The sequence below is a fragment of the Sturnus vulgaris genome, chromosome 3 (genome assembly GCF_052056855.1).
Source record: "Sturnus vulgaris isolate bStuVul1 chromosome 3, bStuVul1.hap1, whole genome shotgun sequence".
NCBI lineage: Eukaryota > Metazoa > Chordata > Aves > Passeriformes > Sturnidae > Sturnus > Sturnus vulgaris.
Genome location: NC_142245.1, coordinates 102,814,376 through 102,834,437, shown reverse-complemented (window position 1 = coordinate 102,834,437; position 20,062 = coordinate 102,814,376). Strand labels below are relative to the sequence as shown.

The 20,062-nt window shown below is 36.7% G+C and overlaps 1 protein-coding gene across 2 annotated transcripts in view; it reads left to right on the top strand.

Annotated features, from left to right (window-relative positions):
- Positions 1 to 20,062, top strand: part of NBAS (NBAS subunit of NRZ tethering complex) — a 160,666-nt gene that overhangs the window by 92,398 nt on the left and 48,206 nt on the right. For both annotated transcript variants that reach the window (XM_014894964.2, XM_088162424.1), the window contains exons 41-44: positions 3,506 to 3,735; positions 6,791 to 6,901; positions 10,137 to 10,387; positions 12,351 to 12,685. In XM_014894964.2, coding sequence (XP_014750450.2) covers positions 3,506 to 3,735; positions 6,791 to 6,901; positions 10,137 to 10,387; positions 12,351 to 12,685 — 927 coding nt within the window. The remainder of the gene's footprint in view (positions 1 to 3,505; positions 3,736 to 6,790; positions 6,902 to 10,136; positions 10,388 to 12,350; positions 12,686 to 20,062) is intronic.

The following is a 20,062-nucleotide window of genomic DNA, read 5'->3' as shown; positions in this document are numbered from 1 at the left end:
TGAACAATTGGATGGATTCTTGGTCTTAAAAGAAGTAAGCAAGCCAAATAGCCTTACAGTGATCTAATATTATATCAGTCATAAAGTGTTCACAGTAGAGCATTTTATTTTTTATTTTGTTATTTTATTATATTTTTTTAATTAGTATTACCATAGTTGTGAAATTATTGCCACTTCCTGAGCAGGAGAGGAACAGCATAATAGCTCATACATTTTTTTTGTTTTGTTTTGTTTATTTGTTTCTGATATGTATGACTGAATTAAGCCTTAAATAGATTGGAAGAGGAAAGAAGACATACCAACTTGCCAGGAAAAAAAGCCCCAAATACTGAAGATTAATTCAGGCATAAGAATGAAGACATTCCAAGATCAAAATCTCCTATTTCCCTTAAAAACCAGTGTTGCTTTTATACACAGTTTCTTATCACACACTGGCACACATATTTAGGGGCTTCACCAATGCCACTTCCAGAGGGTGGTCAAAAAAAAATAACTGCTTTCAAACATTTACTCATGTGGAACCTGAATCCCTGCTGAGGCTTATTGGTAATGAGCAGTGGGGCAGTAGGGATAGAAACCTGACCTGTGCTGAGTAAATCACATGTAAGAGCATGAATGAAATTAGCTTTATGCTAAAGTGATGTGTGCTTTTTCTTTTCTCTCCTTTTTTTTTTTTTTTCCCTTAATTCCTAAGTAACGCCTCTGTCAGCACAAATATAGTGTTAGCCCATGGGATGAGGAGAATGCATTGGCAGGGGCTTCCTGAGGGATGTCCCCTGGCAATGCTAGGGAGGCTTCTGAGGCTTCTCTTGTGACTTCTCTGGAAACCTACCCTATATTTACAATGTATTCATGTAAAATGCCTTTCCTGCATGATCACAGGAGAGAAAGCTTTTTTCAAATGTCTGTCTAGAAGTACTGGAGGAGAATATCTGGCAAATAGGGGAGTTGGACACCTAGGTACAATTTCTAACTTGGCAGAAGGACTCTGAAAAACCAATAGAGAGAATTGTGTAGAAGCTGTATCAATAGAGAGAATCGTGTAGAAACTGTTTGGGGGTTGTTGGTGTGGTTTTTGACAGGTGATGTTAGAAAGGGAATAAGTTGAATAAGGCATCTTATTGGTCTTACTTGTCAAAATTAATTTGTATTTGCACAAATTGCTGTCTGTTACAATTTGAAGAAAGTCCAAGAATTTATAAACTCTGTGAATGCTGCAGTAAGATTCAGTCTTGGCTGATTTTGCTGATTTTCTTCATGGCCAGGTACTGTTACTAGCTAGTTGTTACAGTTTTTTCAATTAAAATGTGTTAAAATATTTTTTGATCACTGGTGATACAGCTGTAGTGATTTTTCTCTTACTGTTCATTAGGACAAGCATCATGTCTAATTGAATTAAGTATCTAATGGATGTAGAAATAGTTTTGCTTTTCTTTTAAAAGATATGTATTATTAAAAATGTGAAGATGTTAAAAAATGTATACTTAAAATTATTAAATACAAGTTCTATGCATCTTGATACCAAATAGAAGACTGGGATTTCTCTAAACTAATTTTGGATTCATATGCTGCAATAGTTTGGGCTGTAGGTTTTTTAAGAGATAGCAGGATAGCACTTGATTGAAAGATTCCTGGTGGTGAGGTAAACAAGGCAATCTTTGGCAACTGCTTGCAGTAAAAAAACTTCAGTTTTGTTTTCTTAATCTAAATGTAAAATTTTTATCTTCTAGATTGAAGAGTTTGCACTTTATTTTGCCATATATATGTGTGGTTATATATACATGGGTATTCACATAGCGTATGATTCTTTTATTCAAAATTTGACATTAGTAAGACCAATAAACCCCAAGGACATTATTTCCAAATAAGGTCCTTGGGACCATAAACAGGCAGCATAGAAGATTACCCAAAAGTGCTTTTACAGAAATATAAAAAATGTGCCCTTAATGGAGAGAGGGGAAACTTATCAAAAGAGAGCAAATTTACTGCCTTTCTCAGTGGACTGGAGGTTTTAGGCAGTTATGTTAAACCTGTTTTCTTGTCTTGCTCTGACTTTCCCTATCTCCATGCTCTGTTTTCTAGTGTATCACATAGAATGAGATACCAGGGTACATAATCAGTAGTGGATGGGTTTCCAGCTGATACAATTGTGTTGTAGAGGCACTGCTCTGCTTGCCTGTCTCTTTTTGTGAGGTTTTATTATTCTGGTACCAATCTTCTAAGCTGCTTTGAAAGAAGTACTACTGTTGTTTATAAAACCAATGAGTTTGTAATGTTTGGAGGGCTTTGGAAGTGTATAGTGGAGAGGAAAAAGGATGCCCTGTAGCATTTAATGTGACTTGGTGAGCAGCCTGTGAATTAAGATTTGAAAAACAATCAATTTAGAATGACCAGCAAGTCGTGGAAAAAATAAAGCATGCCTCAAGGTTTAAACTTTTGGTCCATGTTTTACCCAGCTGTGTACTCTAGTCAATGTTCACAAGTTTATCTTCTAATGTAGCAGAATAATTCTGTAGTAAAAAAATCAAAGTATATTGCTCTGGTACACTCAACATTTTTGAGATCACAGCAGTTACATTAGCTGTGTATTTTTGGTGGCTCTTTTGGAGGTAGTCCTCCCTCAGTGGATGCCACACAGAAGTCACAGTGCTTCTTTCTCACATTGAGCTGCTGGTGCCCTCATTTTTCATGGAAGAGAGAAATCAAAGTATTGAATAAGCCAAACATTTACTTGCTACACAGAGCTCGGTTCAAGTGGAGGTACCTAGACATGGCCACTGTCCAGATCTTGAGATAATTCGAAATACTCCACAGTACATGCATTCATTTTTCATGCTTTGTGTTGGAAATTGCTGTGAGGGTTTTGGCTACAGATGTTAATTGTTTTTTTAAGAGATGTACTTTGTGTGTAATTTCTATCACAGAAAAGTAAGTCTTATTTGTGATTAATGTATTTTGAAAATGAAGGTTGCTGTAGTCCATAGATGATCAGTATTTAATTCTTTATAGATTTAGAATATAGGCAATGCCTTGTGTAATTTGTGGATCCTGCAATACTTCTTTGAAAGTATTAGTGCTTGACACTTAAAAGCTATTCCTCTCTTCAATTCTGTATAATAGAAGTGTATCAGAAATTCAGTAGCTTACCTTCTACTTCAATCAGTTGCCTACTTGAGTATAAATAAAAATGAGGAATTTAAAACGAAACCAATTCAGTCAAAGTGAAGCACTTGTTACTATTAATTTGGTGAGCTAAGTTTGTTTGTTTTTTCTAATACTTGTATCATATGGAGTAGTCTAAAACATTCCAAAAGGATAAATCATAATATCAGAGCAAACAGGCCTCACAGAAAATTTTAAATTCTGTTCACTCAAATTTTCTCGGAAATGGAAACAAATCTCCTAGTTCTCAACGCAGAGATCAATTATATAGTGGTATTTTTTGGTTCAGAATTTACAGTTTGTTTGTTTTTTTTTTTTAATTTTCTGTCAATTATTTTCGCAGGCTGATCCAAAAGAGTTGATTCAGATGGTCACAAAGCATGTTACTCAGTATGCCCATGCAGACTGGCCTGAAGAAATCAGCACTTTGGTGAATCAGCTGCATTACTACAATGAACGACTGCTGGACTTCACTCAGGCTCGGACTCTGCAAGGACTTGGCAAAGGAGTGGACGTGCAGAGATTTACAGCAGATGCACAATACAAGAGGGAAACAATACTAGGATTGGCAGAGTAAGTAATGTCTATTAGGTTTCTTTTATCCATTTTAGAATGGAATAGCTTTAAGATTTAAATTAAGAGAGTAAATTGAAAGTACTGCTGACCTTTAGATGGATAATTTACTTGCTTTAGAGGTTTACACTATAATGCTGCTACAATTGGAGCTTTTTCTATGTAACTGCTCTACTTCAATGAAATGTTGCTCAAATAAATGGATCTATAATTGAATCTATAACTCTTCATTTACTAACTGCTAATATTGAATCTATAACTCTTCATTTACTAACTGCGAATATTAAAGTTAATCAGGGATTAATGAAAGCAGAGCATAGGTGAAGGTTTGGTCTCTTCCTTTCATTCATCTCCTGTAAACCTGCCCTAGCAATCTATTAGAGTATGTCCATGCATCAAAGTTTGGAATTAACTATAGCTAAAAAAAAAAAAAAAAAAAAAAGTTGTTGAACTGTATTTTATTCTTAATAATTTAGTTAGAACTGCTGTATATCACTATATTTTTTCCATGTAGTCATTTGGAAGTACTTCACAACATATGTTCTGATACTTAGCATGCTTTTTATCTCACCTTTCAGAAATACAGAGTAGAAAAAAATAGATAAAGGATAGTACTTTTCATTTAAAAAATACCTTTAATTAATAACTGTATGCAGGTACTTCAAGCTGTGAACAAGCCATAAATATGTTTTAGGGACAGTCACAGCTGAATAGTTGTCAGACTGTCAGAGAAGTGTTCTCTGCAATAAGAAGCTTTAAATATAATCTCAGATATTCAGCTCTGTCTGCATAAAGCTTTTGAGGAACATATGTAAATATTTTCAATTTTCCATGTGTGTAGCTACTCATAGCTACAATTCCAATGGAAATTTGCTACTAAGATGTAAGACATACTGAATAAGAGTAGTTGTATAAGGTCAGTTTTTTGAACATTAGGCTGATGCTTTACATCTGTGAAATCTGTACCTGCACAGATTTTTTTCACTGCATTCGTAAAAATAGATTGTAATAATCTTTTAATGTTTCCATTAGAATTACCTGCTTTGTGTATATTGTTATTAAGCACATATATCTAGTGTGTCACTAGGTTACATCTTGATGACTACCTACAGCAACTTCAATACAAGTAATCTTCTGTTATTACTGATTCTTAGTTTGATTACAGCAGGGTTGCTTACATTGTCACCCAGCAGTTCATAGGTATTGTCTCTTGTAAAATAAAGTAAATATGAAGAGAAAGTTCCTTACAGTAAGTAGAGGTAAAAACACAGTATGAAAGGGTTAGAAGAAGTAAGGCTTCTTAGTGTGTGAATAGAGTGGCACTGCCATATTGGGCAGTTGCAAAGATCCAGTAATTACTTGTTCAGCTTGCAGCTTCTTTTCTTTAATCTTCACAGTGGAGTCTTAATCTGCATTTTCTATGAAAAAAATGCACAAATTCATTGTAATTGTATAGCATATTTGTTCTTATTTTTTAATTAAGTGCCTCATGTTTTTTAATCTTTTATGAAGTGCTGTTTAAAGAAGCAACACCTGGAAAGGATTGCATCTTACTTACAAAACAGCTTCGTACTAGAAGGAGCAATTTGCTAAAACTACCTAACCAGCAGTTGTCTGTTTTATCTTCTGTATTTGGTGTATATCTATGAAGGCTGTTGTTTACTGGGCTTGCACCAGTCTTGGTGAAACAACACCAAAATACATCCAAAGTGTGCCTGTGCTGGAGCCTTCAGTGAGGATTCCTTTGGCAGTCCTTGGGCTCACACCGACAGACAGTCGGGGCTGGGCATGAAAAGGGGTGTGTAAAACAAAGTTAAAAGATTCTTTGCAAGGTAATAGACCTTTTTTTTCAGCTTTTCATTATGCAACAGCTGCTTGTTTTCGTCATTATCTTGACAATGAATACATTACTTTTATTGTTCTTCATTTTTATGGTATCATTTCCTTAAACCATCATTGCCGTAGGCTGCTGCTGCTGCATGCCACTCTGAGACAGGAAGGAAGGATTGTGCTATAGCTTCTGTAGTTCCAGGAGGAATGGATCCCACTAGTTCTTGGAGCCACTCCTGATTTGTATGATTTACTGGATTATTTTGCAACTAAAGCAGTCATACCATCTTCTTCTTTCACTGAATCACAGAATGGGTGAGATTGGAAGGGGCCTCTGGAGGTCCTCTTGCCCAGCCTCCCTGCTCAAGCAGAGCCACCTCCAGAATTCATTCACATTAAATACATTTTAAAGGAGTTGTTCATGACAGGCCTGTTAGGAAGTACGTACACACAGATAGTGTTTTTCTTGGAATTATCATGAATAGAAAAACCTAATCTGCTGAAACTCAATCAAAATGAAACCAAAACCCAACAATCCCAGCATTAGCCTTTATTCTATGACAGCCTAGAAAAAAGAGCCATTCATCTCTATTTGAATCTTACTATACTGGATTAGTAAAGATTAGATTTAAGTTAACTTTAGGCTTTCATATTTTACCATATTCTCCATCTATTGTTTTTCAAAGGAATTATGCACTAACAGAAAAGCAGTTTTTAATATTTTAGGACAGAGTGAGCTGGACATCTTCACACCTTTTAGTCTACAAATACTAGGAGTGTTTCTGTGTGTGGCCTACTAGGAATAGCTTTGAGGATTTATATACCAGTTGTGCTTAAACACCTTAGGTGCTGCAACTAAATCAAATAAATGCTAACTGTGACCAGTTACATCCTTCATCACTTTGTAATTGAAATTAAATGAAAACTGAGATTTTTGCTTTAACATAGGATTTAGTATGAGTTGCCATTGAAAACCAGTGTTTGTGGAGTAGATTCCTGTCTTTGAAATATCTCAGTAGATTTTTTCTTCTATTTTTTTCCCAGACGGAGCACCAAGTATAAGTAAATGCAGGAAGACGCACAAATAGATTGTTATTTAAAATTTTTTCTGTGTTCTCGTTTTATGAAAAAAAAATAAAGAGAAATAATGAGTTTTCTAACATAAGGATTTATTTTCATGTTATGTCTGATAGGGCCTAACATAACCTTTCCTGTTTTCTCTCAGGACACTTGAAGAAAATGTCTATAAAATTGCTACTTCTTTGGCTCAGCGATACAGTGTTCCACTTTGGGAAGTTTACATGACCCATCTGGAATTTTTATTCACTGACAGTGGGTAAGTTACCTCCTCTGCAAATGCACATACACTTCTGTTACACAGAAATAAATGCTAACGTATGGCAGAATTTCATTATTTTGGGAGTGTAGTTTGGACTGTGTGTTCATTTGTCTTGTGTTGAGATAGTATGGGAATTCTTATATTTTCCATGTAGTGCTTCTGCAACCAGCTGTGAAAACTGGTGTTGCAGGCAAGGTTAAAAATCCATATGTGTCTTGTTGTTCTTCATACTATTCCAGGATTTTGCTTCAGTGTTCAAGTTTCCACAACTTTGAATGTTTAGTTCTCTTTTCCAGTAGCAAGTTATCCTGTAGTTACTCTTTCAGTCCCTGCAATAATCCTGAAACCTGATAGTTTCTCTGTCTTTTAGTGTTTTGCTCTTCATTTACGTCTATTCTCTATAATAAATAAATATATTGGAGCTCCCTATTCACATTGTGCATCTGTTCATATCAGTTACATTTTTTGGTAGAAACACACTATTTCTTTTAATCATATTTTACTGAAACTGTTCTAGCCTGGAGGATTATGGCAGACCAAACCTGGCACTGGTGTGGCATAAAGGGAGGGGTGCTTGTAGTCTCTATTCTAAAGTGGCTTCAGGGTCCTTATTTTTAAATTAATTTATTTATTTTAATCTCTTACATCATGTCAGGCAGTTTTTTCCTACTGAAAGAGGAATAAACCCAGTTGATGGAATACCAAGCTACTTGGCTGAATAGCACATGCAGATGACAGTGATGTAGAACTCCCTGTGTAATGCAGCAGCTCTTATCTACTCTTCTGACAGACATTATCAAATTAATTTGGTTTATTTCAAGTGTTAAATTCTTAAAGTGTCTTTAGCTTGCAGCAGTGTTTGTACCTTTCTTAACATTAGCTATTAATTAAAAAGCATGAAAACATTTTATAAAACATGAGGGATAAAAAACTAAGCCTGGTGAATTGTCTGGAGAAGATGAAATAATGTTCTGAGGTTTTCTTCACTTCCTTCAGAAAACAGAAGTCATACCCTCTAAATTTTGATGTTGCTGAATTATTTACTGCTTTAAACAAAACAGACAGTCAAGATATAAACATGGCAACGCTGGGGTGAATGTGAAAGAGCCAGCTGCCTTCTCTGGGACTAGAATATTACCTAAGGTGTTTTGAAACAGTTTTTGATAGTTTTCTTTGTTCTTGTCCTCCTTGAGTTAGTATTCATAGAATTCTGAAATCATAGAAGTACAGAATAACCATATTTTCCCTAGTGAAATTCAAAAAAAGTCTTAAAAGTTGATATATAATATCATAATATGCTGCTGAGCATATTTTTGTTGTATCATAATCTGATTTTAAAATTGATTGACAGCAAATGACCATTACAGTATATTTGAGTCTTGGGATTATGGCATTAATAATACATGTTTCATTATGCATTCATTCTGAACTGAAGTTTATTCTAAGACTTAATCTCTTTAACCAAATATGCAGTATTTCTCTAAGCCACTTTACATAGGGAGAAGCTCAGAAGAGCTTCATAGTTTGTATTAACATAGTTTGTATTAACTATTTCTTTGACTACTTGATGACAAAGAATTATTACTTTTTTGTAGAATATGAGTCTGAAAATTGTTCAGAATGACATTTTATAAAAATTAAGTGGAAATTTAGTTACTTCTTTTGAGGAATCTGATGACATTTGATTATCAAAACTCTATAAAATGCAATTATGATTTCAGCAAAACAAAATTTTGTTTATCACAGAATCTCTTGTTCCAGAATCTTTCTGAACAGCAGTATAAACTCTTCCTACCCACAATCAGCCCTGCCCTAAATACACACTGCAAACATCTGCCAATCCAGTTCATATAATTTAATGCTCAACTAGCTTTTAGTTTGAACTTTGGGTATGAGCACAAAAAAATAGTCATATCAGTCTTGATATGAAGTCTTGATACATCAGGTCCAAGTGTCTGCTTTCCCTGATATGAAGAGTGAATGGTGTTTTATTTCTATTAATATCATACTTGTTTTCATTAATATTGTAGAAAAAAATACAAATAAGAAGAATCTATAGAATTAAAAGAATGCTTGCAATGTTAATAATCTTGGGGTAGATTGTAGATGTAAAAATAACTCAAAAATATCTTGTTCTCCCTAAGAAATCAGTTAATTTTTAAACTGAGAAGGTTGTGTTCGTGGTATTTGCTGTAACAAAATCATCTTTAGGAATGAAACTGAGACATTTTACTTGGATATTAAAGAGAAATGCTAACTTACAGCATATACATTTGGGAAGGGAAATGATGAAATTCTAATTTAATCAGTTTTAAAGGTAGAGGAAAATCAAATGGTATTAGAAGACATCAGATTTCCAAATGAAATATACTATCTAATGTGCCATATGATTGGACTCTGGGGTGACTTGAGGTAGGAATCATCTGTAGGTTACTTCTTTCCTCAGATTTAATTAAAACTTTCAGTGGAAAAAGATATAAGCTTAAGATGATATGCACCCATTTTTCTCCCAGCTGAGGCAAAAATGAGTGATTATCTTTTTATGTAGTTAGCTGGAGGTGTCTGAATTCATCCTGTGGAAGAGCTAATGTATTATTTTCAGAAGATTCAGGAAAGAATTTCCTGAAGCAGTGAGACTGACTGGGGTCAACCCATGGTTTACTGTTATTTTCATAAGCTTTCATGGATGGCAGTTTGAGAAGCAACTCGTTAAACTGTCCAAGTCTTGGTAAACTATCTTAATGTGAATAATAGTGCCAAATAGATTAATTGCTGGGCAAGAGCCAGTTGTCAGTGGTTATATCTCTCAAGGTGTGCCCAAGTAGTCATCAACTACAGAAAATAGAATGTAATGGATTGGGAAAGCTTCTAACTGGGCAATCGGATCTTAGAGCATCATTCAGCCACAAGTGGTTGGTTGGTTTTTTAAGAAAGTCCTCCTTTACACATATCCTGGATGTATTTTTACTTTTACCTATTCTCCAATATGTGAAATCCTGCTATGAATTCCATTTCTGTATTTATAATCCTTAATCTGCATGTCCAAGCTAACAGGTAGCAGGATCACAAAATACAACAGTTCTTAGCTTTTGTTTATAGAGTGTACAATTACCTAAATGTTTGTGAGTGAGAGCCTAAAAAGAGGAAAGGATTGTCCTGTGTCCCAGGTGTACAGCTGTAAGTCTTTCATGGCACATCCAGGCCTTTAAACAAAAGTTGTTTCTAAACACAGGTTATCAACACTGGAAATAGAAGAAAGAGCACAAAGTCTTGGTCTGTTTGAGACTTTGAAAACCAGTCCTGAAAGCTTCCATGAGCACATGGCTAAATATGTTTACCCAAGTATTGAAGGCCAGGATCACCAGCGATTGCTTTACTATTTTACACTCCTGGAAAACTGTGGCTGCTCAGAAGTGGTCAACCATACTCTTAAACCTGAAACTCACATCCGACTCCTGAAAAAATTCAAAGCAGTTGCACCAGGTAGGAGAGTACCTGTTTGTTTTCTTCATCTCTGTATTTATTATTTTGTTATGTAAGTATTGGCATGATCATGCTTAGCTAGTTTGTTTTTATGTAATTGATTTTTTTCTGTGAGCAAAGGAGATTAATGTAATTAATATAGCCATAAGTTCCTTCTCTTTGTTTTACTGGAAATTTATTTGATCACAGCAAGAAAAAAGTAGTTAAGAACAGTTTTCTGTTAGTGATGCAAGTTAAAATTATTGGTGATATTTCATAGTGAAATTTTAAATGAAAAATATAAAGTTCCTAGAGTATAATTTTTAACACCACAAGTTTAACATCAATATTCTCAAAGGACTTGAGGAGGTTTACTTTTCAAGAGTCTGAATTACAGAATATATTAGAGACTTTATGCATTTTGTGGTTTTTTGGTCTGAAAGAGGATAATTTTTTGTTTACCCGTGATGTTACCTTTTGCTTTCCCAGAATTGCAGCATTGTTTGTAGCCTTACATTTTCAGATAATTACTGTAAAATACACTGTTGCTAAGGACTGAATAGTAGTTGTACAACTGCAAATCCAGCTGCAGAATGAAAAATACATACCATGTGACATTACCCCCGTTGAGGATTAATTAATTGATCAATATTGGAACCTAATGTGTATTGGACACTAACTGTGCTGCAGATATGAAAAGATAGTGCATATAAATTCATGTATTGCAGGAAGAAAAAAGTCAATAATTTTTTTGGAGAGGAGGGATAACCTTCAGTTCTTGTTGATTTTACTCCACATTCAAGTTCTGCAATACTTGCCAAAGAAAATTCTGCCAAGAAATTATTGTTTACCTTCAAAGCTAATAAACAAACAAATAAATAAATAAATAAATAAAAAGTCCTGGGACCATATAACATAAATTAGTCAGTTTCTGTGGTAAAAAATTAAATCTTTGTATTACACCCCTAATCAAAATTCTCAGTGTTCAGAATAGTTTAGAGATAGGAGTCAAGGAACAACAGCTAAGTGTTTACAGAGGTTGCAGGCCCAAAGTACATGAATAAGAACATGGCAATAGAAGTCAGTTATCTTAGAAATTACATGCAAAGAAAATAAAATAGTATCATTGCTAGAAATACTTCCACTGGTAAATTAATTTGCAAAGATGTTCTTCCTCTAGGAAGCAGAGTAGTAACATGATTCTTGAATGTATAAATATTGATGTAAATGGATCTACATGTCCTATCTCTAGGTGGCCTTACTTATTAAGTTTACTTGTAGTTAATGCCTTGCAATTTTTGCTAAGTGGTAAGTACCAGTTGTTACATGATCGGAATACATATTTTAAATTAATGAAGACTTATGCCTTGACTTGCATGAGGTTTTCTAGGGTTTACATTTAAGTTCTAACATGATTCTATATAATATATATATATACATATATACATATATATATATATTCTTCTTTGAGAATCTGCTTTTTTCAGGTTGTGTCATAGAATCACAGAACGATTGGGGTTGGGAGGGACATTAGGGATCAGCCAGTTCCATATCCCCTGCCATGGACAGGGACACTTTCCATTAGACCAGCCTGCTCAGAACCCTATCCCATCTGGCCTTGAGCAATTCCAGGGATGGGGCATCCATGGCTTCTCTGGGCATCCTGTTCCAGTAACTCACCACCCTCACAGTAAAGGATTTCTCCCATAAATCTGATCTAACCCTTCTGTCTTTCAGTTTGAATCCGTTCCCACTTGTTGGATTGGTACATAATGTTAAAGTATGTTCCATGGATTGAGAAATTTCCCATGCACCAAGACATCATAAAATCCAAGTCTTTCAATATATATGTTTATAAAAAGGGATGGGCTAGAGTCTTTTTAGTTCTGCAGATGCTAGTGTATTCATTGTTTTACGTGTAATTATGGAGTGTGAATAGATTTAATTATCAATAACTTTTACCTCTTTCTCCTTCTGTCACTAGGTCTTAATTACAAAAAACTAACAGATGAGAATGAAAACCCACTGGAAATACTGGAGCCCATCCTTACAAGTCAAAATATCTTGTCTATTTCCAAACTGGCTCCCAAAATTCCTAAAAAAGATGGCAGCATGCTGTCACCAAGTTCTGTTTATGCTGTGTGGTTACAAAAACTTTTTTGGAATGGTGATAATCATCTCATTAAAAAAGTACCAGAAACCATGGATGAGTGGCTCCATGCATATGATATGTGTTCAAAATACTTTGATAGACTTGATCCAGATGATATTGTTACTTTCATTGATGAAATTACTTTTTCTTCCAAAGCTGTCACAAAGGTAAGCAGATATTTTCAAAGAATTTTAGTCCTCAGTTGAAGCATATAGTGTATGAGTTCAATATAATATTAAGAAGAAAGTATCAGCACATGTTATCGTTTTCATTTTGCAGTATTTAAAGATGAGTTAGTAAACCTACCTTGCTCTGCCTACTTTTTCTGACTACCAGTACGAAAAGAGGGGACATTTCAGTTTGGGGAGTTAGATCTGTGAATGTGAGAGTTTTGATGGAACCTCGAAGTCCCTGTGTGCTTATTCAACAGAGAATAAGATATTGTGTATTTCATAGAGTCATAGAGTGGTTTGAGTTGGAAGAGACCTTAAAGACCATCTAGTTCCAACCTCCCTGCCATGTAGGGTTTCTGCATTTCTCCCAAATATCTAATCTAGTACAAACCTGCCCTCTTTCATTAAAGCCATCCCCTGTGTCCTACCACTACACTACCCTTTGAAAGCTCTCATCCAGGCCTCCTGTAGTACTTGAGGGCTGCTCTAAGGTCTTCCCAGAGCCTTCTTCTTTCCTTATTGAACAGCCCAACTCTCTCAGCCTGTCTTCATAGGAGAGGTGTTCCATCCCTCTGAACATCTTTGTGGCCTCCTCTTGGCTCAGTCATTCTCACTGTACCTATCTTTGACATACATGTTAAACAGTGCCAGACCCAATATTGACCCTGGAGGTGTGCCACTTGTCAGTGCTCTCCATCTGGACATTGATGATCCCTTGATGCAACTCCTTGGATGCAGCCAACCCAGCCAGTTCTTTATCCATACCCATCTCTCCAGTTTTTATGTTGTGCAGAACAATGTCAAATGCTTTGCAGCAGTTCAGGTAGATGATGCCAGTTGCACTTCCTCTTTCTTCCTCCAACAATTCTGTAACCCTGTCAGAGAAGGCCACCAGATTTGTCAGGCACTGACTGATATGCCCTGAGTGAAGCTGTGTTGGCTGTCACCAGCCACCTCCTGATTTTCAGTGCCTTACCACAGTTTCCAGGATGATCTTGCCAGGCACCAAGGTGAAACTAACCAGCCTGCAGTTCCCTAGGTCATCCTTATTTTTGTTTTTTAAAAATGGGGGCTGTTTTCTCTTCTCCAGTCAGTGGGAATTTGACCAAACTGCCTCAGCTTCTCAAATGGATGGACAGTGCCCTAGCAGATTCATGCACCAGCTCCCTCAGAACCTACAGAGCCTGTGCACCCTCAGGTTCCTTAGATGGTCTTGAGCATGATCTTTTTCTGCAGGAGACTGGTTGTTATTCACTCTGCCAGTCCCTGTATTTGCCTTCTGCAGCTTAGGTAGCATGGCTGGAACACTTGCTGGTGAAGATTGATGCAAGACTGTTACTGAGTGACTCTGTTTTCCCCATGTCTCAGGTAACCACGTTTCTTATTTCCTTTCAGAGAGGACCCACATTTTCCCTAGTCTTTCTTTTACCACCAGTATACCTACAGAAGCTTTTCTTGTAGCCCTTGGTGTTCCCGGCAAGATCTCGTTCTAACAATGCTTTAGGTTTCCTAACCTGATCCCTGGCTGCTGGGACAGTTCCTCTGTACACCTCACAGGGTATCTGTCCTTGCTTCCACCCTCTGTAAGCTTTCTTTCTGGTGTTTTAAGGTTTTCCAAGAGCTCCTTGAGCATCCCTGCAGACCTCCTAATGTTTTTGCCTGACTACATCATTGTGATACATTGCTCCTGCATTTGCAGGAGGTTGTCCTTCAATATCAGCTAGCCTTTTTGGGTCCTTCTTTGCTTTATCCCATGGTACTCTACCAGGCAAATCCCTGAAGAGACCAAAGTCTGCTCTCCTGAAGTTCAGAGTGGTGAACTTTTTGTGCACCCTCCTCATTGTGTTAAGGCTCTTCATGGCTACTTCCAGCCCAGTCCTTCCTTGCTGGTCAAAACAAGTTCCAGCATAGCACCTCTCCTAGAATTAGAAGGACTTTGTCATAAGTGCATTCCAGGAATCTCCTGGATTGCCTGTGCCCTGTTGCATTATCACTCCACCACATACTGGGGTGGTCATATTTATTTAATCATGCTCATCTTAAAATTTATTGTGTCACAGGTTTGTCCTTAGTACCACACTTTTGCATTCAGAATAAGATGTCCCATAGAGAAAGTATTCTGGCCCAGTGCATGTGGTTTCTAAGCATTGTAGTAATGTAAATTATAAACTGTCGTAATCTATCTGGTTGAAAGCCTGATTTTGAAAGAATGCACTTTTATGTGTGTAACATATATTAACAGATGTGGAGTTATTTTTTGCCCAGTGAAACCTATTTGCAAGGATATTTCTAGCATAAAGTTTTACCCGTGATTTCTTACATATTGTTACTGTGATGCACAAAAGAGAAATGAGATTTCTTAGGTTTTTACCTTATTAGAAGATCTAGAGATGTCTTTACTAATTTTATCAGAAATGAAAGGTGATAAAGTGTCCAGGGTTTTTTTGTGTGTATTTTCTTTATTTTGGTTTGTAACAATTTTTCTGAGGTATTTATACATCATGTTTAATGAAGTCAATTTGAGTTTGGTCCCTCTTTGAATACTGTATTAATGTTCCCACATTATTAGTATAGCTTTATTAGAACCCATCTAACCTCTATCTATATCAGAATTTGGTGAAACAAATTGCTAGCTTGAATAAGAAACTTTGTCAGCACAGAATTTATGTTTTGTGTGATCTGATTGTCATGGTCGACCAGCATGTTTTATCACTAGTTCATCACCTGTCTCTGAAGCCTTTTTATCCGAACTTTTGTCTTGGTTTAGGTGTTTCCATCCCTTTTTTCTCATAAAGGTACTTTTTCATGTTTATGAGCAATGACTCAGACTCATCCTGAGATCTTAATTGACAGACTTGACCCTGAACTAAGGTAGCAAGGGCATGGCTTGTCTAATGAGAAGGAAATACTGTCTGTACTTATGGTCAGTGCAACTGACTACTTGAAACTTGCTGTTAATGTTTCTTGAGCATTTCAAGGTTATTTCTCATTTTTTCCAGATGAATGGCGTGGGGAGAGAGTGGATATCCTCCACTGTGTGTCTATTTTAAAACACACTGATTATTTTCCTTTGTTTCTGTTGAGGATTCTAATACATTTTCTCTACTCTCTTGAAAGCAGAGAGTAGGAGTAGCATAAAAGAAACACTAAAGACAAGATGATTGTGGTTTGTGGTCAGGCAGAATTTTGTAGTAGAGACCTGTTAGCTTTTCGGCCATGAAAGATGTCCAAGATGCCTTGAAACAGTTGACCAAATCATCTAATAAGCCATGCACTATGTTTTGGGATTGAAACAGCTGTTTAACCAGCTTGCAGCTAGTTTTGTCTCAGGATCCTGTTCAGTTTTCAAGTAGAATTGTACAATGAGGAATTATCATTGTAGACTCTGGAAACTTATCTCTGAGGTCTCTTTCCTCTACCTTTTATCTGAAAAAAACTTCATACATAAAAACGGCCTTTTGGCTTGCATCTGTTAATTAAATTTTATGTTTTAGGCTGCCCTGGTCATGTGCTCGCTCTTTTAGTCTCTAATTTAGCACTTTCTTCCCAGTCTAGTTCAGTGGCCAAATACTTTACTGTATCAGTTTCTCATTCCCACAACAGATGCACATTTAGGTATTTCATGGAAGTGCTGATACTTAGTTAAATGCAAAAAACCATGGTCATTATCATGAAATAATCTGTACTGTTGCTGAGATAACTGAGGTTTCTCTCATCGAGGAAATTTGAGAGGAAGCTTACAGTGACATAGTGAAGTGAGTTTTTTAGTAGTGCTGAGCAGTGAATTGGAAAAAAAAACCAAAAAACAAATGTTGTGTACACTCTCAGCTCTCTTCCACTCCTTCAGAATTCAGAAGGGGAAGGTGGGAAAGGAGAGAGAGAGAATATACGTGTGAGATGATGAGATGCACTCCACAGTTATTCTTGTGGAACAGTATCTCCATCTAAAAATCCCTTTTGGTCAGAAACAATTGATAAAGGTCTCAAGTGCTAAGGGGTAATGGGACCTTGGTTACATAGCAGGGTAAGCTACACAAGTTCAACTTCAGAGGTAGCACTGCTGTTGCCACCATATGGGAACTTAGGAAACAGATGAATTATTATTATTGTGATGAATAATCTCCTGGTGTCCCAGAAAATCAGTAGAAGTAAGGAGAGGCAGTGGTGGACCAGCAAAGCAATAGGCAGCTGCTTCTACTTGTGTGTCACTTGGATATGGCAGAAAACATGGGAACAGAATTATATAATTCTGTAATTATGCAAAAGGGAATGAAAACAGGGTTTAGTGCTGGCTTCTGCAACTCCTTGTTATTCCTGACAAAGACAGGAATGTGATGGGCTTTCACAGAGGCCCTTTTATTCTCCTGTTCCCTTCCACAAACTCTTTGTTTTGGCTTTCTCATGAATTGGGCTAGCAGTGACTGAGTGAGCAGTGCTTGACTGGGCAAAGGGATAGAGAGAATGTCTAAATTGGAGAAATGGATGAGGAGTTTGCATTTATGAAAAGGCAACTAACATTGTTATACTGACTGCAGTTTGGGATGTGACACGATTTTAGGTACTTCTAGCTCTGAGGCCAGAGATTCTTTTCTCCCATGTTTGTTGGAATCAGTAGAAATGAGTTACCAACTGGAAGATGAGGTTCAGTTCCTAGGCCTTCAGGGTTCATGAAGTGGTGACATTGTGTGGTAGGAACTGTGTGTGCAGAGATGCATCATAGTTGGGACTTCAGTAAACCGTGGACCTAAAGTAACATGGTTAATGCAGCTGAAGAAGTTAAAGATGTATGCAATATTCTTTTGTGTTTGTGATAAATGAAACAGGCAAGGACCTTAACACTTTGTCAGTATTTACCTCACACATTGAAGGACTGAAGAAGTATCGATGCCTTGAGCACAGAATCTCACTGTTGCAAGCAGTTGAGAAGGTTCCTGCTTTTGGCGCTTCTCCTCAGAGATGCTTTTAACTCTGTATAATTGCTTAATTCTTTCTGATTAAATAATAACTGTAATGTTAAGAATAGGCTATTTGTGTGTATGGAACAAATTTCTTCCTAAATGGGAGGTATTCCAAATATTCATTGGAATGACTGCTTATATTTTTTCATGTATTTTGAATATGTCATCTTTTTTTCCAGCAGCTCTGCTTTTAAGTAATACTGATGTCATAGTTTCTTAATTATAGCAATGATCATATCAACTTCTTATCTTGATGATTTCCCATTTATTCCAGTTTCTGTGATCTTTGTGAAGCATTTTAGATAGTTTGGGAATTTTTTTTGTTTTTAATTCCTTCATTGCCAGCATTTTGTTCATTTTGCTAGAGAGTTAGTTATGTTGGTTCTTCAAAGAACCATCTGTTTCAGAGCTCATAGGTCATTGCCCTGATGGTTTTTTGATTAACAGTACTCCAGAAAAAAGCCTAGCACGACAAAAACATAAGTGAAAACAATCTTTTTTAATCACTCTGTTTTCATTATTGAACATGCACTACAAATGGAGATTGGCACGATATGTTGATTAGGAAGAAAAGGCTACAGCTTTAGATAGGAAAAGCAGAATAAAAAGCAGTGATATCGTCAGTCAGATTTTCTGTAGAGAAAGAGAAGCTGAAATTTTCCTTACATGGGTACTTTATTGCAGCCTTCCACAGATTCAGCCAGATTCTTTTAGACTACAGCTGATTATGTTTTTTGTTTAACATTCGATCTTTTATAACTTCTTTCCCAAATCCTGATTTAAAATATTTAAAATAACTTTTCTTGCAACTTAGTGATTGTAGTTGAAAGGTTGCCTTTTTTTTCTCTGAATCAGTAATACTCTTTTGACCATTTTCTTTTCCTTTCTGCTTCCTCAAGCAGGAATACAATATACAATACATTTTGACCACATACTAAACAGGTGTAGAATGGGAACCTGTTAAAACTAGATATGACTTTAAAAACACTAAATGCTGTTTAAAGTAACTGTATTTTAAAAGCTTAGTTAAAAAAAAAACAAAACAAAAACAGAATATTGTTTGCTATCTTTTGTCTGGCTGATTGACTTAATGCTGTTTAAAACACTATGGAAAAAGACAGGGCATGACATTGCCTGAAGGTGTACAAGAAATGTTCTTACATAGTGTGACTGCATTCAGATGTTACTTTTTGAATTACTTGTCTTCATTTTATCACTTTTTATCACTGTGCTCCAGTTCAGTCAGTTTGCCTTGCCTGACCTTGTTTTTTTCCTGGATACGGACAGTACTTCTTTTTCTAGTATCAGTGCTAGGTACTTTCTTGTGCCTTTCATTTAAATAGTTATTTTAATTAAATCTGCTTCGAGAGTGTGTAATAAGAAGCTTCACTAATACATTTTCCTTAACTGGTTCCTTACATATATAGAAACTTGTTCCAGATGAATTTTACAGGGTCTGGTAGGAATGAAGTTAACTTTCATCATAGGAGCCTCAGTGGGGCTGTGCTTTGGATTTGTGACTGAAACAGTTTTGATACCACACTAGGATTTTGACTTGCTGATCACTGCTTGTAAGGTGTCAAGGCTTGATTTTTATCTCAACACCTCAGCCCTGAGTAGGCTGCAGGTAGGCAAAAAAATGGTTAAGGGACACGGGCAGAACAGATGACCTGGGCTGGCCAAATGTGTGTTCTGTGCCATCTAATGTCATGCTCACATACAGCAAACAAAGAGGTGGGTAAGGTTAGAGGGATGGAGCACCTCTCCTATGAGGAAGGACAGAGGGAATTGGGATTGTTCAGCCTGGAAAAGAGAAGGCTTTGGGGTGACCTAATTGTGGCCTTCGAGAACCTGAAGGGAACTCAAAATAAAGATGGAGGCAGACAAGAGTGTGTACTGACAGGACAAGGGGGAATGGCTTCAAACTGGAGAATAGGCTTAGATTAGACATTATGAAAATGATTGCCCAGAGAAGCTGTGGATGTCCCATCCCTGGAAGTGTTCAAGGCCAGGTTGGGTGGGGCTTTGAGCAATCTGATCTAGTGGAAGGGGTCCCTGTCCAAGGCAAGAGGGTTGGAACAAGGCAATCTCTAAGGTCTCTTCCAACCCAGGCCATTCTGTGTTTCTGTGATTAAGCAGCAGATACAGGAACTGGACCCAGCTGTTCCATGTGAACATCAAAACCCATTTTTCATTGTGAGTGTGAATGAACACTGGCACAGGTTGCACAGAGGGGTTGTTGAGTCCTCCCACATTGGAGATATTCAAGAGCCACCTCAACGTGGTCCTTGGCCTCTGGCTCTAGGTGGCTCTGTTTAAGCAGATGACTTTGGAGGCCCCTTCCAACCATTCTGTGTTTCAGTGTTGCTGGGATCCCAGGTTCCTGTGCCATTAAAAGGAGTGAAGCTGTTTC